The 26,708-nt window shown below is 41.0% G+C and overlaps 1 protein-coding gene across 1 annotated transcript in view; it reads right to left on the reverse strand.

The window, feature by feature from the left end:
* il1rapl2 (interleukin 1 receptor accessory protein-like 2) overlaps nucleotides 1-26,708 on the reverse strand; it is a 676,009-nt gene that overhangs the window by 594,615 nt on the left and 54,686 nt on the right. The window contains exon 3 of the mRNA XM_072269776.1: nucleotides 19,685-19,838. Within this exon, the coding sequence (XP_072125877.1) occupies nucleotides 19,685-19,838 (154 nt within the window). The remainder of the gene's footprint in view (nucleotides 1-19,684; nucleotides 19,839-26,708) is intronic.

A 26,708-nucleotide genomic window follows, 5' to 3' on the forward strand; every position in this document is an offset into this window, starting at 1 on the left:
ATGAAAGAAGTGAGAGTTATTAGGCATTGACACTAAGAGTTCAATGTTGTTTGATAATTCACCTGCAAAGTACTTTTGCAATATTAAATGCACATATGAATGTACATAGTTGTTATTGGCATAAAAGTCTAGGAAACGCATAAAAGGATGGGACTCTGTATTGATATAAAATTTCATTAACATGGGATACTATAGTGGGAGAGCGTCGATAAGAAAACCTGATGTGCACAAATCAGCAATTACTTTTTTCTACATCACAACACTACTTGTTCGATAAACAAAGACTCTGTTAGCTGTAAAATGCTTTCAAGCTTTCTGTGATAGTAAAAAGCCTAGCCATGTAGAAGTTCCTTTCTTATGTTGGGAATTTCATTTTCTCCCAAGCTGGAACGTAGAAAAGATTAACTGAGGTTCTCTTTGATAAGCACTTTAATATAACAGCCACAATTATAGAGCATGCAAGTTGCAGGGCATGGCATGGTAGTGTAAACGACACCAGGGAAGCACAGTGAAAATGCACAATTGTCCTACAGCGTCAGCATTCACCAATCAGGGTTATGTTCCACCATTGTTGGTAAGGTGTTTGTAAGATCTCTCAGTGCCTGTTTAGGTAACCTCCAGGTGCTCTGGTTTCCTCCCAAATTCCAAGGATGTACAGGTTAGGGTTAATAAATTCTGGGCATGATATGTTGGCACCAGAAGACTGGAAAAACTTGTGGGCTGCCAGTAGCACAACCCTTGCTGAATGAATTTAATGCAAATGACACACTTGATTATATGTTTTGATGTACATCTAAAGCTAATATTTATCTCTCCTTTTTTATCTTTGATACATCTGAGGATTTTAGACTTGCAGCTGATTAGAAAAAGTTCATGGTTAAACTCTCGTATGTGCGTCTGCTACCACTGAACTTTATACAGTCATAGAGTCATAGAAAAGTACAGCACAGAAACAGGCCCTTTGGCCCATTTAGTCCATGCTGAAAACTTATAAACTGCCTACTGCCGTTGACCTGCACCAGGACCATAGCCCTCCATACCCCTACCAATAATGTGCCGATCCAAACTTTGCTTAAACGTTGAAATCAAGCTCGCACACACCACTTGTGCCGGCAGCTCATTCCACACTTTGACCACTTTCTGAGTGAAGAAGTTTTCCCTTATGTTCCCCTTAAACGTTTCAACTTTCATTCTGATCCTACCACCTCTAGTTGTAGTTCCAGCCAACTTCAGTGGAAAAAGCCTGCTTGCAACTCTCCTGTCTATACCCCTCATAATTTTGAACACTTCTATCAAATCTCCTCTCAATCTTCTATGCTCTAAGGAAAAAAGTCCTATTATGATTCCAATGAACTTCTTCACACTGCAAAACCCAAAATACAACAGAAGCTGTTTGAAGCTATGATCTATGCAAAGTCTACACAGCAAAATGACAATACAGGGACAAAATCCAGACTCAACTCTCCACCAACAACATATTGCAGCTCATGGCAGGGTCTACACACCATTGCAGACTTCAAAGCTAAACGCAGTGGTGCTGCCAACATCAGTGCCTCTCTCCCACACTTGGTTCAATGTCACCAACACTGAGCTCCTGAGGAGAGCTGCCAAAGCGACCTGCACCTTGGTCATCTCTGAGGCTGAAGTCTGCAGGTGTTTCCAACGAGTGGACAATCACAAGGCTGCAGGACCGGACGGCATCCCAGGGCGGATACTCGGTATATGTGCAGCACAACTGGCAGGTGTGTTTACAGACATTTTTAATCTCTCTCTCTCCCAGCGTAGAGTGCCCTCCTGCTTCAAATTATCCACCATTGTTCCTGAACCTAAAAAGACCAAGGTAACATGTTTGAATGACTAGTGGTGCCCTGTCACACTCACTTCAATAATAAACAAATGCTTTGAGAGGCTGGTCAAGGACTACATCTGCAGCATGCTACCACCCACACTGGACCCCCTACAATTCACCTGCCAACACAACCGATCGACAGATGACGCAATAGCCACAGCTCTACACACCGTGCTTATGTGAGAATGCTGCTCCTGGACTGCAGTTCAGCACTCAATGTCATAATTCCCTCCAGGGTTGACAAGAAGGTCAGAGACCTTGGCCTTCACCTGCCTTCTGCAGTTGGATCCTGGACTTCCTGTCAGGTTGCTGACAAATGGTAGGAGTGGGCTTCCTCACCTCTGCCCCTCTAATCCTCAACACAGGAGCCCCTTAGGACTGTGTCCTAAGCCCCCTCCTTTACTCGCCGTATACCCATGACTGTGTCTCTACCCACAGCTCCAATATGCTAATTAAGTTTGCTGACAATACTACATTTGCCTTATCTTAAATAATAACGAGGCAGCCTACGGAGAGGAAGTCATCACCCTGACACCGTGGTGCCAAGAGAACAACCTCTCTCTCAATGTTGCAAAAACAAAGGAGCTGGTTGTGGATTACAGGAGGAACGGAGACAGGTTAACTCCTATTGACATCAATGGATCTGGCGTTGAGAGGGTGAACAGCTTAAGGTTCCTCGGCATACACATCACCAAGGACCTCACGTGGTCTGTACATACTGGTTGAATTGAATTGAATTGAATTGAATTGACTTTATTTCTTGGGAGCTCCTCTTTCTTTTTTGTTTTCTAAGATTAGTAGACAAGATTTTAATCCTATTATTAAACATACATTAAGAATTTGGTTTCAGTTTCGTAGATTTTTTTGAGTTAAATAATTTTATTCTTTCTAGTAATATCCATCTTAATTATTTTTTTAAACCATCAATTTTGGATAAGGCCTTTTTAATTTGGAAAACCAAGGGAATAATAACTTCTTCAGATTTGTTTTTAGGGGACTGTTTAATGTCTTTTTCTCAGTTAGTGGATAAATATGATTTATCTAATGTACACTTTTTTTTAGATACTTACAATTCAGGAATTTTTTACGTGATTTATTGCCAAATTACCCTTCTGCTTATCCACCTAATATGACAGATGCTCTCTTTCAGTTTAAACCATTCAAAAAGGGTTGATAGCTATAATCTATAAATGGTTATTGAACTCACAAATGATACCTAATGATAAAATTAAACGTGCTTAGGAATCGGAATTTCAAGAGTCACTTTCAGATAATCAATGGAGTAAATTTTTTCATTTGGTTAATAACTCATCTACTTGTGCCCATCATTCCTTGATACAGTTCAAGGTAGTGCATTGGACCCATATGTCAAAGGGTAAACTAGCACGTATTTTTTCCAATATCAATCCTATTTGTGACAGATGTAATATTGAGGTGGCCACTTTAAGTCATATGAATTGGTCTTGTATAAAGCTAGATAACTTTTGGAGAGATGTTTTTAAAATGTTGTCAAAAGTCTTGGATCTGGATCTACAACCATATTTGCTTACGGTAATTTTTGGGATTATCCCATCGGAAGCAGGAAATATTCCTGTTTCCGCTCAACGTATGATAGCCTTTTCAACTTTATTGGCTAGGAGAGCCATTTTATTGATGTGGAAGGATTCTATTGCACCTGTGGTCTTTTATTGGTTCTCCTCCATTATGTCCTATTTAAGTTTAGAGAAAATAAGAAGTCGAACATTTGATACATCCTTTAAATTTGAGCAAATCTGGCGACCTTTTATCCAATATTTTCATTTAATTTGATTTATTACTCTTCCAATTTTTTTTTTCAAAGTTTTAAATTTGATCAGAAAGTCTTCCTTTTTTTTGGTTGTATCCACAAAATGGACTGCCCAGTCCCTTCTATTTGTTTCTTTTTTAATATAGTGTAGTGTTTTTTTTTCTTTATTTAAAATTCAATATTTTTTCCTTCCTCTTCATGAACTGATAAGAGGAGAATTGCTGTTTTTTTTATCATATATTTTATACTAGCTTAACAATATGTATGATTTTGATAATTCCAGTTTGTATTGTTATTGATATATATATTTGAGATAATTCTCCTCTTGTTTGTATTTATGTTCCTTTTAAATTAATAAAAAGATTAATCAAGAAAGAAAACAAAGACTTTATTTCTTACTTCCTTCACACATGAGTAAAAATCGTTACGTTATGTCCCCGTCTAAATGTGCAATGTGTATAGTATTTTATAATAATTTCTAATAAATAGAACAGTCAATGTAATATAGGGTACACTCAAATCAGTGTGAGTTCATCAGTCTGATGGCCTGGTGGAAGAAGCTGTCCCGGAGCCTGTTGGTCCTGGCTTCTATGCTGCGGTACTGTTTACCGGTTGGTAGCAGCTGGAATAGATTGTGGTTGGGGTGACTCGAGTCCCCAATGATCTTACGGGCCCTTTTTACATACCTGTCCATGTAAGTGTCCTGAATCATGGGAAGTTCACAACTACAGTTGTGCTGGGCTGTTCACACCACTCTCTGCAGAGTCCTGCGATTGAGGGAGGTACAGTTCCCATACCAGGCAGTGATGCAGCCAGTCAGGATGCTCTCAATTGTGCCCCTGTAGAAAACTCTCAGGATCTGGGGGCCCATACCAAACTTCCTCAACCATTTGAGGTGAAAGAGGCGCTGTTGTGCCTTTTTCATCACACAGTTGATGTGTACAGACCACGTGAGGTCCTCACTGATGTGGATACCGAGGAACTTTAAGCTGTTTACCCTCTTAACCCCATATGTCAATAGGGGTTAGCCCATCTCCATTCCTCCTGTAATCCACAACCAGCTCCTTTGTTTTGTTACATTGAGGGAGAGGTTGCTTTCTTGACATCACTGTGTCAGAGAGCTGACTTCTTCCCTGTAGGCCACCTCATTATTGTTTGAGATAAGGCCAATCAATGTTGTGTCGTTGGCAAATTTAATTAGCAGATTAGAGCTGTGGGTGGCAGTATAGTCATGGATATACAGGGAGCAAAAGAGGAGACTCAGTACACAGCTCTGAGGGGTTCCTGTATTGAAAGTCAGAGGGTTGGAGGTGAGGGAGCCCACTCTTACAACCTGCTAGATCCAGCTGCACAAAGCAGGGTCAAGGCTGAGGTCTCTGAGCTTCTTGTCAAGCCTGGATGGAACTATAGTGTTGAATGCTCAACTGTAGTCCAAGAACAACATTCTCACATAAGCATCCTTCTTCTCCAGAAGTGTAAGGACGGTATGTAGAGCAGTGGCTATTGCGTCGTCTGTCAATTGGTTGTGTCAGAGAATTGTAGAGAGTCCAGCTTGGGTGGTAGCAAGATGAAGGTGTAATCCTTGACCAGCCTCTCAAAGCATTTGTTTATTATGGAGGTGAGTGCGACAGGATGCCAGTCGTTCAGGCATGTTACCTACAGGGACAATGGTGAATAATTTGAAGCAGGAGGGCACTCTACACTGGGAGAGGGAGGGATTAAAAATGTCAGTAAACACACCTGCCAGTTGTGTTACGCAGCTCCTGAGTACTCACCCTGGGATGCCGTATGGTCCTGCAGCCTTGCGACTGTCCACTCATTGGAAACATCTGCATATCTCAGCCTCAGAGATGACCAGGTTGAAGGTTGTAGCAGTGGCTTTCCTCAGAGGCTCAGCATTAGTGACATCAAACGGAGCATAAAAATGATTGAGCTCATCTGGGAGAGAGGCCGTGTTGTTGGCAGCACCAGAACATTTGGCCTTGAAGTCTGCGATGGTATGCAGCCCTCACCACAAGTCATGTTTGCTATTCATTGTGAATCTTGACTCAATCTTGTCCCTATATTGCTGTTTTGTGAAAAAAAAGCACAGCAGCTCCTCTTTCACCTCAGACGGTTGAGGAAGTTTGGTATGGGCCCCCAAATCCTAAGGACTTTCTACAGGGGCACAATTGACAGCATCCTGACTGGCTGCATCACTGCCTGGTATGGGAACGATAATTCCCTCAATCACAGGACTTTTCAGAGAGTGGTGCAGACAGCCCAGCACATTTGCAGATGTGAACTTCCCACTATTCAGGACATTTACAGAGACAGGTGCGTAAAAAGTGTCTGAAGGATCATTGGGGACCATAGACAATAGACAATAGGTGCAGGAGTAGGCCATTCAGCCCTTCGAGCCAGCACCGCCATTCACTGTGATCATGGCTGATCATCCACAATCAGTACCCTTTTCCTGCCTTCTCCCCATATCCCTTGGCTCTGCTATCTTTAAGAGCTCTATCTAACTCTTTCTTGAAAGAATCCAGAGAATTGGCCTCCACTGCCTTCTGAGGCAGAGCATTCCACAGAACCACAACCCTCTGTTACTCTAGGTCCTCTGGCCACTATTACATCTGGGAAATTGTTTGTGTCTTCGGTAGTGAAGACAGATCCGAAGTAACTGTTCAGCTCATCTGCCATTTCCTTGTTCCCCATAATAATTTCACCCGTTTCTGTCTTCAAGGGCCCAGCTTTGGGCTTAACTAATTTTTTCCTCTTCACATACCTAAAGAAGCTTTTACTATCCTCCTTTATATTCTTGTCCAGCTTACCTTCGTACCTCATCTTTTCCGCCCGTATTGCCTTTTTAGTTATCTTCTGTTGCTCCTTAAAAGTCTCCCAATCCTCTGGCTTCCCGCTCATCCTTGCTATGTTATACTTCCTCTCTTTTATTTTTATACTGTCCTTGACTTCCCTTGTCATCCATGGTCGGCCCTTACTCCCCTTAGAACCTTTCTTCCTCTTTGGAATGAACTGATCCTGAAACTTCTGTATTATTCCCAGAAATACCTGCCATTGCTGTTCCACTGTCATTCCTGCTAGGGTAACTTTCCAGTCAACTTTGGCCAGCTCCTCCCTCATGGGTCCATAGTCCCCTTTGTTCAACTGTTAATACTGACACTTCCGATCTTCCCTTCTCCCTCTCAAATTGTAGATTAAAACATCATATTATGGTCATTACCTTCTAATGGCTCCTTTACCTCGAGTTCCCTTATCAAATCTGGCTCATTACACAACACTAAATCCAGAATTGCCTTCTCCCTGGTAGGCTCTAATACAAGCTGCTCTAAGAATCCATCTCTGAGGCATTCCACAAACTCCCTTTCCTGGGGTCCAGTACCAACCTGATTTTCCCAGTCTATCTGCATGTTGAAATCCCCCATAACAACCGTAGATAAGCAACACACATAAAAGTTGCTGGTGAACGCAGCAGGCCAGGCAGCATCTCTAGGAAGAGGTACAGTCAGGACTCTTCGTCAGGACTGGTGAAGGGTCTCGGCCCGAAACGTCGACTGTGCCTCTTCCTAGAGATGCTGCCTGGCCTGCTGCGTTCACCAGCAACTTTTATGTGTGTTGCTTGAAATTCCAGCATCTGCAGATTTCCCTGTGTTTGAGTTTAACAACCGTAGAATTACCTTTGTGACATGCCAATTTTAACTCTTGATTTAACTTGCACCCTATATCTAGGCTACTGTTTGGGGGCCTGTAGATAACTCCCATCAGGGTCTTTTTGCCCTTACAGTTTCTAAGTTCCATCCATACTGACTCTACATCTCCTGATTCTATGTCCCCCCCTCTCAAGTGACTGAATTTCATTGCTCACCAACAGAGCCACCCCACCCCCTCTGCCAACCTGTCTGTCCTTTCGATAGAATGTATATCCCAGAATATTCATTTCCCAGTCCTGGTCCTCTTGCCATGTCTCTGTTATTCCCACAACATCATACTTGCCAATTTCCAACTGAGCCTCAAGCTCATCCACTTTATTTCTTATACTCCATGCGTTCATATATAATACTTTTAATCCTTTTAAAGTAATACTTTTACTCTCCTCACCTTTCACATCGATTCCTATTGCACTTGGCCATACTCTCCGATCCCTTCCTGAGATTTCTGCCCCTTTAATTCTGTTGTTTCTCTTAACCTTTCTTATTCTCTCTTTCCCATTAACTCCATTCTTATATTTCCAGTTTGTCCCCTCCCCCCCCACTACTTAGTTTAAACACACTCGTGTAGCAGTGGCAAACCTGCCTGCCAGAATGCTGGTCCCCGTCTGTTAAGGTGCAACCCGTCCCTTCTGTACAATTCATCCTTGCCCCAAAACAGATCCCAGTGGTCCAAGAATCTAAATCCCTGCTTCCCGCACCAGCTCCTCAGCCACACATTCAGATCCCCTATTTCCCTGTTGCTGCCCTCACCAGCACATGGAACTGGAAGCAAACCGGAGATAACCACCCTGGAGGTCCTGCTTTTCAGCCTTCTTCCAAGTTCTCTGAAGCCATGCTGCAAAATGTCTCTCCTCTTCTTCCCAATATCATTTGTGCCAACATGCACCACCACCACCACCTCCTGATCCTGGCACCAGGGAGGCAACACACCATCCTTAAATCCCACCTGTTGCCGCAGAAACCCCTATCTGTATCTCTCACTATGAAGTCCCCTACTATACTTTATACTTTATTGTTACCAAACAATTGTACTAGAACGTACAATCATCACAGCGATATTTGATTCTGCGCTTCACACTCCCTGGATTACAAATATTAAATATTATAAATATTAAAAAGAGTTAAAATTAGTAAATATTAAAAATTTAAATTTTTACCACGGCTCTGCCTGACTTCTGTCTCCTCGGCTTTGCTTCAGCGCCAATTTTTGACTCGCAGACCCGTCCGCTTCTCAGACTGGCAGTGTCTTCTGTCCCGACAGCTTCCAAGAGGGTGAACCTGTTTTCAAGAGGCACATCCCCCAGGGTCACCTGTACTCCAAGCATCCATCCCTTCCTCATCGTCGCCCCCCCTTCTCTCTTCCGCTAACTTCGGTGTAACAATCTCACTGCAGGTCCTGTCCAGAAAAATCTCTGTTTCCGGGATGAACCTGAGGTCATCCAGTTGCCTCTCCAGTGCCTCAACACGGTCCTTCAGAAGCTGACCTGGACACACTTTCCACACTTGCAGCAGCCAGAGGCACCATCAACGTCCCTGACCTCCCACATCATGCAAGCAGCACACTGAATCAGTTGACCTGTCATTTCTTCACCACTTCTCACCCTCTCCGACTATGGCCTAGTCTCCTCCCTCAGCCTCCTCGCCGAAGACTCTCGAGGCAAAGACTTGCACTTTTCTCACAAGGCACTTCCCTCGACAAGGCCGTTCCCCTAGAGCAAACCTTGATTATATTGGCTGATACTTTGACTAATTTGTTTCACTTGTCGCACCTCGGCCGACCTCGAACGTTTGGGGACCTGAGTCACTCCAAACACAAACTGTTACAGCTGCTGCCATCTGGGAAGTGGTACCCAACCACATTAAAGCCAGGACCAACAGGCTCTGAGTCAGCTTCTTCCACTAGGCCATCAGACTGAGTAATTCACGCTGACACAATTGTATTTCTATGCTATATTGACTGTCCTGTTGTACCTACTATTTATTACAAATTACTACGATTGTACATTGCACATTTAGACGGAGATGTAATGTAAAGATTTTTATTCCTCATGTATGTGAAGGATGTAAGAAATGAGGTCAATTCAATTCAATTCAAGACATAATGATAATTGAATGTCTCACCAAACCAAAAGCTAATGCATTGTAAAAGTAGAATGTCGTTTAATTTCATACATTTTTGTGAAATTGTCCTAATTTTTCCATTTATATCACTTCTAAGTAGAAATATAACTAATAAATTTACTGAAAGTTCTGTAAAAATAAGAACTACTTGTTTCTCTTTCAACCAGACAGACAGAAAAGTAAATTGATTTGATAATTATGGATTGTTCTGTAGTTTCCATGGTTTTAGTTTTAACAAAAGAAAACTAATAAAAAAAACTGGAGAAATAAATTTAACTACTCACAAAGTGCTGAAGGAACTTAACAAGTCAGGCAGCATTTATTAATGGAAATCAATAGTCAACATTTCAAGTTGAGGGTCTTCACCAGCCATCTCCTTTCAACGGTATTATTTAATTTTGGTATTCAGCAGCAACATATTTAGCTAGTATGGGTGCTTACATGCCCGCAAGAAAATGAATCTCAGGGTTGTGTAGTATATAGTGACATGTAAGTACTTTGATTAATAAATTTACTTTGAACTCTGAACTTTAAAACTTCAAAATCAGTGCATGCTGCCTGACCCGCTCAACATGTCCAGCATTGTCTACTTCTGTGTCAGATTTCCAGCTCCTGCAGTATTTTCCTTTCTTATTTATGGTAGTTTAAGTCTGACTTCTAAGCTGCCTGCCTCAAGGCAAAGTATGTGCTGAAGAACAGAAGACTTGCATCTCCAGGTTGCCTTCTATACCCAGAGCAGTTTACTGTTGCTGTGTTTGATTCAGTAGTCATTGCTGTACTACAGGAAACAGCAGTCAATTTACACATCATAAACTTCCACAAATGATAAGGACATGATGACTTCATGATCTGTTGTAATGAAGTTCTTTGAGGAGTAAATGGACAGGACACTAAGGGTATTATCCTTACCCTTCCTTGAAATGGTACATTGCATTTTCTGTATCTGCTATTGAGGGCTTTAGAACACAGAATACAGAACATTACAGCACAGAACAAACCCTTTGGCCCACGATGATGTGCTGACCTTTTAACACACTCTAAGATAAATCTATCCCTTGCCTTCCAAGTAGCCGTTCATTTTTCTTTCATCTATGAGCCTATTTAAGAGTCCCTTAATTGGCCCTAATGTACCTTCCTGTTCCACCACTCCCAACAGCACATCCCACAATCCTACCACACTCGTGTAAAAAAACTTATCTCTTATTCCTCCCCAATATATTCCTTCAATCACCTTAAGATTATTCCTTGTTGTATTAGACTCTGTACACCTCTATTCAGTCACCTCCTTCGCTCAAAAGAGAAAAGCTTTAGCTGTCTCAATCTATCCTCATAAGACATGCTCTCCAGTCTTCTGCACCCTCCCTAAAGCTTCCACATTCTTCCTATAATGAGGCAACCAAAACTGAACCCAATACTCTAAATGAGGTCTAACTGACGCTTTATAGAGCTGTAGCATTACTACACAGCTCTTGAACTCTATCCCTCAGCAAATGAAGACCAGCACACCGTGTGGCTAGGTTTACTACCTCCCCCTCCCCCATGGCTATGTAACTGTTCGACTACAGTACGTTGGAGTGCCAACCTACAATCCTGTGTGTAAGTATCTGGAGTGTGATAAATTAATTTTAAAAATTGAATTGTACCAAGATTTTATGAAATCTATCTTATACCTTCCTCAAGCCCTTGTGTTATAAAATTAAATCAAGCCAATCTTTCTTCTGAAAATCTATTAAAAGCCGACCTTAAAGTAGTCCAAGAGATTTTGAAGAATTTATCACTTGGTTATATTTCTCCTCACAGCATCGTACAATTGTGATTTTGTATTCTCCTCCTGGAGGTCTGCTTATGATGTTATTGGTTGTTCAAGATTTTCTTCAGATAACAGCGAGGCTGTTACTTCTTCCTAGCATTGTACTGGTATAAATATTGGAATATTTATATCAGTATAGGAAGGCAGGATTGCTCCTATATTGAAAGAGTACAGCTAATGTCCCAGCTGATTCATACTGCTTTGGATTATAGCAGAAATAGCTTATCATTATTGTACTAATAAATGTACCCATGTATTGTATTAATATATGATTTGGTAAGCATTGTTCCATTATGGTCCTACAAGATTTGGGACTGAAATATATTAAAGTTCATATATATAATATAATTTATATATATATAATTTATTTAGAGGCCACTTTATTAGTACACCTGCACACATAAATTAAATATCTAATCAGCCAATCATGTGGCAGAAACTCGATGCATGAAAACATGCAAACATTGTCAAGAGGTTCAATTATTATTCAGAGGAGACATCAGATTGGGAATGAAATTTAATCTAAGTGACTTCGGCTGTAGAATGATTGTTAGTGTCAGATGGGGTGGTTTGAGTATCTCAGAAAGTGCTGATCTCCTGGAATTTTCACACACAGCAGTCTTTAGAGTTTACAGAAAATGGTGTGAAAACACAAAAAAGGAACATCCAGTGAATACAGGTCAAAGGAGAATGGCCAGAGTGGTTCAAGTTGATAGTAACTCAAATAACCACACATTACAACTGTGGTGTGCAGAAGAGCATCTTTGAACACGCAACACATCGAACCTTAAAGTGGATGGGCTACAGCAGCAGGAGACCACAAACATACACACTTAGTGGCCACTTTATTGGGTACAATGAAGGCAACACCTAACATTAAAGACCTCCACCATCCAAACCATGCAATCTACTCACATCTACCATTGGGCACGAGGTACAGAAGCCCAAATTCCCACACCACCAGGTTCAACAACAGCAGATTGACGTCAATCGTTTGGTTCCTGAACAAATCAATAAAACCCTATTCACTATAGATCAGCTACATTATGACCACTTTGATCACCTTGCACTACACAGGCTTAGTTTGTTTCTTGTTCAAATTGTGTTTTATCTTGTAAAAATTGTGCAAAATTTATGGTTTTCTTGTGAATGCTGCTTATATGATGCTATGTCCCAGTGATGCTCCTGGAAGTTCTCCTTTGCATCTGTTTACACATTGATTTGTTCATATGGCCATAAACTGAGCATTGATTTTGACCTATGGATATGAAAATACGATTTAGAAGCAAGATTAGGCCACTCAGCCAGTCAAACTTATTGCATCATTCAAAAAGGTTATATTGGTTGGAAATTGGTAAGTATGATGTTATGGGAATAACAGAGACATGGCTTCAAGTGGACAGGGCCTGGGAAATGAATATTCAAGGGTATACGTCCTATCGAAAAGACAGACTGACGGGCAGAGAGGTGGGGTGGCTCTGTTGGTGAGGAATGATATTCAGTCCCTTGCGAGAGGGGACATAGAATCAGGAGACGTAGAGTCAGTATGGATAGAACTGAGAAATTCTAAGGGTAGAAAGACCCTAATGGGAGTTAACTACAGGCCCCCAAACAGTAGTCTGGATGTAGGGTGTAAGTTGAATCAAGAGTTAAAATTGGCATGTCGCAAAGGTAATGCTACAGTCGTTATGGGGGACTTCAACATGCAGGTAGACTGGAGGAATCAGGTTGGTGCTGGACCCCAAGAAAGGGAGTTTGTGGAGTCCCTCCGAGATGGATTCTTAGAACAGCTTGGACTGGAGCCTACCAGGGAGAACGCAATTCTAGATTTAGTGTTGTGCAATGAACCAGATTTGATCACGGACCTCAAGGTAAAAAAGCCATTAGGAGGTAGTGACCATAATATGATAAGTTTTAATCTACAATTTGAGAGGGAGAAGGGAAACTCGGAAGTGTCAGTATTACAGTTGAACAAAGGGAACTATGGTGCTATGAGGGAGGAGCTGGCCAAAGTTCAATGGAACAATACCCTAGCAGGGACGACAGTGGAACAGCAATGGCAAGTGTTTCTGGGAATAATGTGGAAGGTGCAGGATCAGTTCATTCCAAAGAGGAAGAAAGATCCTAAGGGGAGTAAGGGGAGGCCGTGGCTGACAAAGGAAGTAATGGACAGTATAAAACTAAAAGAGAAGAAGTATAACATAGCAAAGACGAGTGGGAAGCCGGAGGATTGGGAAACTTTTAAAGAGCAACAGAAGGTAACTAAAAAGGCAATACGCGGAGAAAAAAAATGAGGTATGAAGGTAAACTAGCCAAGAATATAAAGGAGGATAGTAAAAGCTTCTTTAGGTACGTGAAACGGAAAAAAATAATTAAGACCAAAATTGGGCCCTTGAAGACAGAAGCGGGTGAATTTATTATGGGGAACAAGGAGATGGCAGACGAGTTGAACAGGTACTTTGGATGAGTCTTCACTAGGGAAGACACAAACAATAGACAATAGGTGCAGGAGTAGGCCATTCGGCCCTTCGAGCCAGCACCGCCATTCACTGTGATCATGGCTGATCATCCATTAACGGTATCCAGTTCCTGCCTTATCCCCATAACCCAGATGTAATAGTGGCCAAAGGACCTAGGGTAATGGATGAATTGAAGGAAATTTATATTAGGCAGGAAATGGTGTTGGATAGGCTGTTGGGTCTGAAGGCTGATAAGTCCCCGGGACCTGATGGTCTGCCTCCCAGGGTACTTAAGGAGGTGGCTTTAGAAATCGTGGACGCATTGGTAATCATTTTCCAATGTTCTATAGATTCAGGATCAGTTCCTGTGGATTGGAGGGTGGCTAATGTTGTCCCTCTCTTCAAGAAGGGAGGAAGAGAGAAAACAGGGAATTATAGAACGGTTAGCCTGACGTCGGTGGTGGGAAAGATGCTGGAGTCAATTATAAAAGATGAAATTACGACACATCTGGATAGTAGTAACAGGATTGGTCCGCGTCAGCATGGATTTACGAAGGGGAAATCGTGCTTGACTAATCTTCTGGAATTTTTTGAGGATGTACCTATGAAAATGGACAAGGGAGAGCCAGTGGACTTTCAGAAAGCCTTTGATAAAGTCCCACATAAGAGATTAGTGCGCAAAATTGGGGCACATGGTACTGGGGGCAGAGTACTGACATGGATTGAAAATTGACAAAGAGTAGCGATTAACGGGTCCCTTTCGGAATGGTAGGCGGTGACCAGTGGGGCACCGCAGGGTTCAGTGCTGGGTCCGCAGCTATTTACAATATATATTAATGATTTAGAAGAGGGAATTAAAAGTAACATTAGCAAATTTGCCGATGACACAAAGCTGGGTGGCAGTGTGAAATGTGAGGAGGATGTTATGAGAATGAAGGGTGACTTGGACAGGCTGGGTGAGTGGGCAGATGCATGGCAGATGCAGTTTAATGTGGATAAATGTGAGGTTATCCACTTTGGTGGTAAGAACGGAAAGGGAGATTATTATCTAAATGGACTCAAGTTAGGAAAAGGGGAAGTACAACGAGATCTAGGTGTTCTTGTACATCAGTCACTGAAAGCAAGCATGCAAGTACAGCAGGCAGTGAAGAAAGCTAATGGCATGTTAGCCGTCATAACAAGGAGAATTGAGTATAAGAGCAAAGAGGTCCTTCTGCAGCTGTGCAGGGCCCTAGTGAGACCACACCTGGAGTACTGTGTGCAGTTTTGGTCTCCAAATTTGAGGAATGACATTCTTGCTATTGAGGGAGTGCAGCGTAGGTTCACAAGATTAATTCCTGGGATGGCGGGACTGTCATATGTTGAAAGATTGGAGTGACTGGGCTTGTATACTCTGGAATTTTGAAGGCTGAGAGGGGATCTTATTGAAACATATAAGATTATTAAGGGATTGGACACACTGGAGGCAGGAAGCATGTTTCCGCTGATGGATGTGTCCAGAACCAAAGGCCACAGTTTAAGAATTAGGGGTAGGCCATTTAGAACGGAGTTGAGGAAAAACTTTTTCACCCAGAGAGTGGTGGATATATGGAATGCTCTGCCACAGAAGGCTGTGGAAGCCAAGTCTCTGGATGCTTTCAAGAAAGAGATGGATAGAGCTCTTAAAGATAGCAGAATCAAAGGTTATGGGGATAAGGCAGGAATTGGATACTGATTGTGGATGATCAGCCATGATCACAGTGAATGGCAGTGCTGGCTCTCAGGGTCAAATGGCCTACTCCTGCATCTATTGTCTATTGTCTATAAAAAGACCATATGATCTAGGAGTAGAATTAAGCCATTTGGTCTATCTGGTTTGCTCCACCATTTCATCATGGTTGATTAATTTTTCCTCTCAGCTCCAAACTCCTGCCTTCCCCCTGTATCTCTTCATGCTCTGACCAATCAAGACTCTGTAGATTTCTGCCTTAAATATATATAAAGTTCTGGCCTCCACAGCTGCCTGTTAGAAAGAATTCCACAGATTCATCACTCTCTAGCTAAAGAAATTCCACTTAATCTCCATTATAAAACAATGCCCCTCTATTCTAAGGCTGTGTTCTCTGGTCTTATACTCTCTCACCACAGGAAACATCTTCTCTACATCCACTCTATCAAGGCCATTCACCACTTGATAGGTTTCAATGAGGTCACCCCTCATCCTTCTGAATTCGAGTGAATACAAGCCCAAAACCATCAAACACTCTTCATATGACAAGTCATTCAATCCTGGAATCATTTTTATGAACCTCCTTAGAAACCTCTCAAGTTTCAGCACATCCCTTCTAAGACACGGGGCCCAAACCTGCTCAAGATACCAAGTGAAGCCTTACCAGTGCTTTATAAAGCCTCAACATTACATCCTTATTTTTATATTCTAGTCCTCTTGAAATGAATGCTAACATTGTGTTTGTCTTCCTCACCACAGATTCAACCTTTAGGGACTTCTGCACAAGGAATTCCCAAGTCCATTTGTGCCTCTTTTATTTTTGTATTTTTCTCCATTCAGAAAATAGTCAACCTTTTCATTTCTTCTACCAATGTGCATGATCATCCATTTCCTAATATTGTATTCTGTCTGCCATTTCTTTGCTCATTCTCAAAAATCCGCATAAGCCCTTCCTCAAAGCTATCCGCCCCTCCATCAATCTTCATATCATCTGCAAACTTTGCAACAAAGCCATCAATTCCATCATCCAAATCATTGATATATAACCTAAAATGAATTGCTCCCAACATAGACACTTGTGGAACATCACTAGTCACCGGCAGCCAACCAGAAAAGGCTCTCTTTATTCCCACTCTTTGCCTCCTGCCAATTAGCCACTGCTTTATCCATGCTAGAATCTTTCCTATAATAACATGGGCTCATAGCTTGTTAAGCAGTCTCATGTGTGGCACTTTGTCAAAGGTCTTCTGAAAATCCAAGTGCACAACATCAGCCAATTCTCCTCTCTCTATTCTGCTTGTTATTTCTTCAAAGAATTCCAACAGATTTGTCAGGCAAGATTTTCCCTTGATGAAACAATGCTGGCTATAGCCTGTTTTATCATATGCCTCCAAATACCCTGAGACCTCATCCTTAATAAATGATTCCAACATTTTCTCAGCCACTGAGAGACTAACTGGCCTATAGTTTCCTTTCTTCTGCCTCTCTCCCTTCTTGAAGAGTGGAATGACTGCTCTGACTGTACTCTCAGCTCCACAATCCACTCCACCCTGGAGAGAGTGACACACCTCTTGATATCCTTTTGCCTTCTACAAGATGGAAAATCATCTCTACCTGCCTGGATGAGTGAAGTTCCCACATCTCATGAAGTTAACACCAACCAAGTGTTGCTTATCACTCCATCAACTTGCCTAATCATTAATTCCTATTCACAATCGTCACTACACAGCAGTTATTTCCCTAGGCTACGCTGCTGGAACTTTCCAAAGCAACAGCTGCTACCATTATGGACAAGGGCTACAGGTATATGGCAACAATCATAAATGCAAGACATTCTACAGATGCTGGTAATTAAGAGCAACACACAAAAAACGCTGGAGGAACTTCGCAGGTTAACTGAGTTCCTTCAACTCAGTGTTCTCCTGAGTTTGTCCAGCATTTGAAAGGGGAACACTGCCTTCTACAAGTTACACAACATCCTGATTTGGAAATATATACATGGCTGATGAAGTATCTCAACCTGAATCACTGACTGTCCATTTCCTTACATCGATGCTGCCCAATCCTGAGGGTTCTTCACCATCTTGTTTGGCGTCTGATATTTGTTTCACTCAGTGGAAAGTGAATCCTCTGTTGTGTAGAGGTCAAACTGTCAGCTTCTACAACCAAAGTTTAGTCACTAAGTCACTGACCTGTTTACTACAATCTTTACTGTCAATCTGTGTTGCACTTTACTACATGCTTTTTGAATTATGATTTAAATTATCTGGAGTATAACGGGTGATGGGGAGGAGATACATCTCTACAAAAGATGGTATAAGGTGCTCCTTCCCTCTGCTAGTCTGTAGGTCACCTTTGGGCAAGGCATAAAACCTGCTTAGACCCTGATCAGGGTCACGTGAAGCCATGGGAGCAGGTGGTGGATGGACGTTTGAGAAGCTGATGCATATCACAAGTACTAGTTACGTGACCACTGACGCCAGGCAGACAATCTCTAAAGAGCATTGATAATGGCGGAGGTCACCTGCAATGTGCCCTCTAAGATGTGCACGTGCACACGCACATAACTTCTGCTGGAATTTAACAAAGGAATTTAAACTGTGCACTGAAGGTTGTCACCCTCTACCTCACTGGCATGTTAAGTATATTTCACGATCATACACAATGACATTTCCTTTTCCAGTTTCTGTTGCAGACAGTGTTGAAAATATGGAGCCTGTGATGATTTGTCTGCAGATTTTAGGACTGGCTTATCTATATTCTTTTTATTGAAGAAATGAATCAGTGCGTACATGTTCTGGTTACTGGGCAAAAACTGCACAGTATAAGATATTTGCGCACACTAGTCATTATAAATTACGGGAACAATGCCCACCGACCTTCTAAAGGCACTGCCCAGTAGAAGGCAATGGTGAACCACTTCGGCAGAAAAACTTCCCAAGAACATAATTGTCAAGACCATGATTACCCACATCATATGACATGGCGCAGAATGATGATGATGATAATAGTGTAATATTTTGGTTTGAATGAACATTGTTTTGTTTGGTTTTATATACGTACAGTCAGATGACAATGAACTTGAACATGGCCAACATTTTCAGCAACTAAAGAGAAAAGAGATTTTACTCCTGTTGAAGAGGCAGTCCTAGGAGGAACATCTTCTGTTTGATAACTTCCGTCACAAAATGTCGTGCAGTGGAATATCTTCTGCTCTGTGGTTGATTCAATATCTGTAACTATGAAGCCCTTAACATCTTCTACCCTGTTAAACAAATAAATAAGTTAAACATCACATTTAATCCTCCTCACCCAGGAAACCTAGTTATGACATGATGCCCCTTATTCATTTCATTGGTCTGATTAAGATTCAAGTCCTAAGGTTCAAGGTACGGTTATTATCAAAATATGTATGCAGCATACATCTCTGAGATTTGTCTTCTTCAGACAGCCACAAATCAAAGAAAACCATAGACACTGTTCAAAGTAATTTATCAACTTCCCTACGTACAAAAAAAAACAAATCACGCAAATGGCAACAAGAACATCAAATTCCCAATGTACAATAAAAACAAACAAATCACGCAAATTGGCAACCCAACACGAAAAACACAGCATATGAAAATATAAAACTAAAAGTGTTCAATTGAACAACTGTGCAGTCCAGTTCATAAATCACAGAACCCAGACTATGTTGCAAGTATTCTAGAAGCCACGCAGAAGAGTGAGAGGAAGTTTGAAGAAGTTTTCCGCTCAGAGACTGGTGATATTTGGACCTCATTGACTGACCAAATGGTAGAGGCAGAAACCTATGTCACAATTCAAGAAATAACAGCAAAGTTCTTCACATGCACGGCAGGTTAAGGGCTGGGAAGTAGGATTAATTTCAACTAAGTCATAGAGTCACGTAGCATAGAAAAAGGGCCTTTGACCCACTAAGTCCATGCTAGCCATTAAGTACCTATTTACATGAATTCCATTTCATTCTCCACACATTCCTACCATTCCCATCACCCTTTGACCTGAAATAATATGATGGTATAATTCTATTGAAAATTCACAAAGCCAATCCTATCATGTACAAAATGTCATAACCCATTCCAACATCAGCCAACTTGATAATAAACACCAGAGGCACTTTTTAGCTGAAGAGAAGATGCATTGCTATTTCATCACAGGGTCAAATGTGAAATCCTGGACATAATTTTATTTAATTTTGTAATGAACGTGAAAGATCTTACCTGTAACGATTAATTCAATCGTTCTTCTCACCAACTTGTCCTTGTATTTGAGTTCACAGGTGTAATTTCCAAAATCCTCCTCTTCAACCTCTTCAATGACAAGAATATTCCGCTTTTGTAAGATATTACTCCTCCATAGTTTTGGCAAGCATTCCTATGATAACAAGAAAATGAATGAACAACTCATTTATTTTAATACAATGTCATAGAGTCATAGAGTTGTACAATATGGAAACAAATTCATTGGCCAACATCCACGCTGACCAAAATGTCCACCCAAGCTAATCCCACTGCCTGGATTTAGCCCATATCCTTCTTTCCTATCCATGTAAATTTCTAAAATGTATTTTAAACGTTGTAAGCGAACCTGCTTCCACAGCAGGGATCCTCAACATTTTTTATGCCATGGACCCCTACCATTAACCCAGAGAGTCCATGGACCCCAGGTTGGGAACCCCTGCTGGGAACTTTCTCTAGCAGTTCCTTTTATATATCCACCTTCCTCTTTGTGAAACAGTTTTTGCTTTAAACCTTTCCCCTCTCACCTTATTCATCTTTTTCCTCTTCCTGTAGACTTCCCTATCTTGGCAAAAGGGCAGCAAATATGCATGCCTTATGATTTTATAAACTTTTGTAATGTTTCCCCAGAAATATCCAAAAATATTTGTAAAAAGCTGAAACACGATCCATCTTCCACAATGAATCCATTATCATTGGCAATTTCAATTATTTTCTAGTTTAGAAAAAGCTACAAGCATCTGTAAGGACAATACACACCCATGCAATCATCTGTTTGAACTTCATCCATTTGGCAGACGTTATAAGATTCTCTATGCCCGCACTTCCAGACTGAAAAATAGCTTTTTCCACAGAGCTATAATTGCTCTGAACCAATCGATCAAGCATCATCCATAAATTTGTCATATTGCTACTTTTAATTGCTGGTTTTATGGCTGCCATGCATCTGAGTTGCGCTTTTGTACTGCTGGACATTGCTTGCACTGGCTGGTTACCTGATTTTATTGTTCATTTATTTTTATTTGTTGTTTTATAGCATTGAATATGAGAGTTGCAAACTTATTTTCACTGTATTGGTGCATGACAACTGTATTATGCAATGATAATAAGGATATTTCATTTCATTTATTTTGGCTTTCTAACATTTGCAGTTTTTTCCTTTGGAACTGTGACAGTAGTAACACTTGAGTCAAGTATGATGTTCTTCCAAGGAGTTATTCTCTTAATGGAGAGCATCTGTGCTTGACTGTTTAACAGGGAGAAGGTGATACACAGGCAGTCACCACCAGACATCAGGGTCTAGTGATATGGAATGCAAGATGAGTGGGATCTATTCACTGCTGTAGTCTTCCTCTGCTTTCACTGCCTTTGTGATGAGTCAATACCTTCCATCAGCTTCACCCTTCAGATCTTGGTTGGATTCTCCACCTTGACCTTACCATCATGGGTGACCCTACCAGGAACTAAGCTCTAGATGCCTTTGCTCTTGGGATCTCAGGAAATCACAAGCATTTCCACCATGACAAGGTGACAAGATTGTGCCATTATCACATGTTTGGAATCGAGGAGGAGGTTGGGGTTGACCATGGATGTTGCATCTCACCTGACTACACGGTACACAAGTCAGGGCAGTATGATATGGAAAGCAAGCTGCTGCTCATGCAGCTGATGAAGCTAAAGGAACAGCAGAGACCAATATAGTCTGGCACCAGCAGCATCACAGGAGTTGTCGGTTGGTATTGAATTCAATGCTGGACTGGCTGAGGGACTTCAGCTCTGGATTTTTTTTCCTCAAGGGTTTACCCCCAAAGAGTTCCCCACAAGTGGGTATAGTCACAACCCAGCAGACATTTGAGGTTAGGGTTTTCCTTCTCCTAGGTGAGCTGCCAACCATGAGAGATGGACTACTGCCTGAAGTGACTGGTTTTAAGGCACCAGTAACCTGCCTTTGCCCATTCTCCTGTCAATAGAAATGACTCTGCCAGGATTACTAGCTAAGCTATGTGTGAAGGCAAAGAGCTGTACTTGGTTTTCAAAGGCTATTTGAAAAGAATTCAATTAGGAACATGTAATAGTCAGAACATGCTTATCCCCACTACCACCCTCGGCTATGACAACCTTAAGGACTGGGGGAATGGAGGTCTCTCTATAAACGCTGCTGATGGTCTCACTGTTTTATTTCATTGTTGTAGCAATTAATCAGCACTTCATTCAATTACATTGGCATGTGCTGATGCATGTTTTGTTTTTACTTTAAGCGAGGCGCCCGTGTATGACATGGTGGTGTGATGATGTATACTATTCATGTACTTTTACATATAACTTGTAATGAATTATTTAAGCAAACAAAGAATCCTTAATCAACAATATATTCACAATAATACTCAAATATTACTGAAATATTAAACACACACCTTCCACCACCAAAGCAGTTGTAGCCAACATCAGATGTTTAAGAAGTCAGATACATTTCATAGCTTTCTGAAGAAGTTCAGAGCAGCTTTGAATCTTATCCTTCATTTTACTGTTGCTTTTCACCACAATCCATACAAAGCAATCTAATAATGCTGTATTTCATCAAGTATAGTAGGTGGGCTCTCAAAGCATTCTTGAAAGTATGTAAGCCCGCACTCATATTATAGAAATCCCCAACCATATCATCTTAAACTACTTAAAACGCTTGAATAAACTCTTCTTGAGCTTCCATCCAGGTACAACTATCAATTATAACCAACATTGTGATGAAAAACTCTGTCATCTTCATCAGGGTTAATGCCTGGACATATCTAGTCCGGTGGTATTTATACCACAATAGTCCGTCCCTCCTGATTAGTAAGTCCTCATCTAATAGGGTTTCCGCTCTCCCACCTTCTTTACAATTAAATTCCATTTCTTACTTAGAGTGAGACCTTCCTCCTTCGTCTTTGTTAAAATTGTTTTCCTCTAGCTTTATTTCAATGGCATCCTTCACCAGGTGATCCTAAAAGCCATTGACATGGCATTGTTGTTTTGTGCTGTTAGTGCCAATTTCTCTGGGTAACCCAAACGGATATACCTCCTGTGCTCCTTGATGTGGGATTCCACTGTGTCCCATTAGGCTAATATATGCTGCTTCACATTCACAGGGAATTCTGAAAATGCTTAAAAAGCATCTTGGAAAACACCTGGAGTTTTGAGCTGTCTTGATAGGAACACAAGGAGGTCATGCGCAAGCTGAGGAAGAAGTGTCACATGGGAAGTTGATCAAGAAGGTTTAGTCGCTTGGCATTCAGAATGTGGTAGTAAACTGGAGTCAACGTTGGCTTACGGGGAGAAGCCAGACAGTAATAGTAATGGTTGCCTCTCTTACTGTCAGAGCAGTGTGCTGCAGGGATCAGTGCTGAGTCCATTGTTGTTTGTCATCTATATCAACAATCTGAATAATTTGATCCAGTTGGAGGCATTGTGGACACTGAAGAAAGCTCTCAAAGCTTGCAGTGGGATTTGGATCAGCTGGAAAATGGGCTGGAAACTAGCAGATGAAATTTAATACAGACAAGTGTGAGGTGTTGCACTTTGGAAGGACAAACCATGTTAGGTCTCACACATTGAATGGTAGGACGCTGAAGAGTACGGTAGAACAAAGGGATCTGGGAATACAGATACATGATGCATTGACAGTGGCATCACAGATAGATAGCGTCATAGAGTGAGGTTGCAGCGCATTGGACTTCATAAACTAGAGTATTGAGTACAGGAGTCTGAGTGCTATGTTGAAGTTCTATGAGACATTGGTGAGGCTTAATTTGCACCATTGTGTGTAGTTCCGGTTATCATAAGACTATTAGACCATAAGATATAGCAGCAGAATTAGGCCAAATAACCCATCAAGTCTGCTCCACCAGTTCATCGTGGTTTCCTCTCAGCTCCAATCTCCTGCCAGCTCTCCATATCCCTTCGTGCCCTGACTAATCAAGAATATACTAACCCCTGCCTTAAGTATACATAATGACTTGACCTTCACAGCTGACTGTGGCAAAGAATTCCACAGATTTACCATTCTCTGGCTAAAGAAATTCCTCTTCATCTCCATTCTAAAAGGACAATCCTCTATTCTGAGGGTGTATCCTCTTGTTCTAGACTCTCCCACCATAGAAAACATCTACTTCACACCCACTCTACAAAGGTCTTTCACCATTCAATAGGTTTCCATGAGGTCACACCTCATTCTTCTGAATTCTAGTGACTACAGGCCCAGAACCATCAAATGTTCTTCCTATGACAAGCCATTCAATCCTGGAATCATTTTCGTGAACTTTCTTTAAACCTCTCCAGATTCAGGACATCCTTTCTAAGATAAGGGGCCCAAACCTGCTCACAATACTCCAAGTAAGGCATCACTAGTGCTTTATAAAATCTCAACATTACATCCTTGCTTTTATATTCGAGTCCTCTACAAAATGATTGGTAACATCACATTTGTCTTCCTAACCACAGACTCAACCTGCAAGTTAACCTTTAGAGAATCTTACACAAGGACTTCCAAGTCCCTTGGCACCTGTATTTTCTCTCCATTTAGAAAAGAGTCAACCTCTTCATTTCCTCTACCAAAGTGCATGACCATATACTTCCCAACATTGTATTCCATCTGCCATTTCTCTGCTAATTCTCCTAATCTTTCTAAGTCCTTCTGTAGCCTCTCTACTTCCTCAAAACTAACTGTCTCTCTACCCGTCTTCATATCATCTGCAAACTTTGCAACATAGCCATCAAATCTATCATCAAAATCATTGAGATATAACATAAAACTCAATACAGACCCCTTGTGGAACACCACTAGTCACAAACAAACAGTCGGAAAAGGTTCCTTTTATTCCCACTCTTGGTCTCCTGCCAATCAGCTACTGCTTTATCCATGCTAGAATATTTCCTGTAATAGCATGGGCTCGTAGCTTGTTAAGCAGCCTTATGAGTGGCACCTTGTCAACGGCCTTCTGAAAATCCAAGTACACAACATCAACCAATTCTGCTTTGTCTAATCTGCTTATTATATCTTCAAAGAATTTCAATGATGTCCACCTATAGGAAATTTTTTCAATAAGTTTAAAAAAAATACAAGAATGTTGCTGGGGCTTGAGGACCAGAATAATAGGAAATTACTGAATAAGTTAGGACTTCGTTCCCTGGAGTATAGGAAAGCAAGGTATACAAAGGTATACAAAAATTTTGAAGGGGAAATGCAAGCAGGTTTTTACACTACGGTAGGTGTGACTGAAACTAGAGATTATTGGTTAAGGGTGAAAGGTGAAATATTTAAATGGAACTTGAAGGAGAACGCCTTCATTCAGCTTATGGAATGAGCTACCAGCAGAAGTGCCAGATGCAAGTTTGATTGCAACACGTAAGGGAAGTTTGGATAACTACGTGGATGGAAGGGAGTATGAAGGGCTATGTTCCTGGTGTGGTCAAGGAGACTAAGCACAAAATCATTTCAGCACAGACTAGATAGGCCAAATGGCCTTCATTTGTGCTGTGGCTTTTTACAACCTGATGACTCTATGTGTGTAAGGACCAAATCAACCCTCACACCAGCTTGTCAAGCTCCAATGTCCTCCAACAGCAAATTCTACAGACCAAACATAAGACTCATCAGCCACATCAAACCTCCCACTTTACCTTTTCATCCATTGTACAAGACTATAAAGGTCTTGGTGCAACCAAATTCAAAATCCCCATAAAAACACACATCAGGATTATATACCATAATATTGAACGCTATCAATGTAATCATTCCCATTTTCAATAGCTCTCCACATCATTCACACAAGTTAGCAAAGTGTTAATATTTCAATGTTCTTTGTAATAATTCAGGAGGATGAATCTGATGTACCCTTTTAAGGACCATTAGGGATAGGTATTAAAATTTACCTTTGCAAGCAATGTACATCTACAGTCAATAATAAAATGATCAAAGCTTTAATATTTAATCAGCAAATGAACTAATTTATCCTCATATCCTGCAGAATATCATTTTGTTGGATAATCATCCAAAGGGACACTTGTTAACTGTGATGGAAGATCTGTAAATGAATGAAATTCTTGGCCTTGCATGAGATTTAATTATCTCAAATTTAAATCTTTTATCTCTGCAACCCTAAGTTGTCTTATGAGGATAGGGTGAGTGAGCTAAGGCTTTTCCCTTTGCAGCAAAGGAGGATGAGAGATAACTTGATAGACCTGTACAAGATGATAAGAGGCATAGATTGAGTGGGCAGCCAAGACTTCTTTCCAGGGCAGGGATATCTGACATGAGGGGGCATCATTTTAAGGTAACACACATAAAATGTTGGAGGAACTCACCAGGTCAGGCAGCACTAGCAGAGAGAAATGTTCTGTTTTACACTGGATTTCCAGCATTTGCACGATCTCTTGTGTTTATAATTTTAAGGTGATCAGTGGAAAATATAGAGGAATGTTAGAGGGAAGTTCTTTTACATAGAAAGTGCTGAGTGCATGGAATACCCTGCTGGGCTGATAATAGAGACAGGTACATTTGATTCATGTAAGAAACCCTTAGATAGGCACATAGATAATAGAATAATGGGGAGCTATGATGGAGGGAAGGGTTAGATTAATCTTAGAGTCAGGTAAAAAGTCGGCAAAACATCATTGGTCAAAGGGCCTGTACTGTGTTCAGGTTCAATGTGCTATAAATAAGGCAAAATCCTACTTCTACAATAACCATTATTATTCAAAATTCAAAGTTCAAAGCAAATTATCAAAATACATCTATGTTACCATATACTACCCTGAAATTCATTTTCATGCGGACAAAGAAACACGAGAGAATTGCTGAAAAACCACACACAACAAATGACAAACAACCAACGTGCAAAGGACAACAACCTGTGCAAATATAAAATGAGAAAAGATATCATAATAATAAATAAATAAATAAATAAATAATATCAAGAATATGTATTGTAGGGTCCTTGAAAGTGAGCAATAGGTTGTGGAATCAGTTCAG

The sequence above is a fragment of the Mobula birostris genome, chromosome 10, assembly GCF_030028105.1.
Source record: "Mobula birostris isolate sMobBir1 chromosome 10, sMobBir1.hap1, whole genome shotgun sequence".
Lineage (NCBI taxonomy): Eukaryota > Metazoa > Chordata > Chondrichthyes > Myliobatiformes > Myliobatidae > Mobula > Mobula birostris.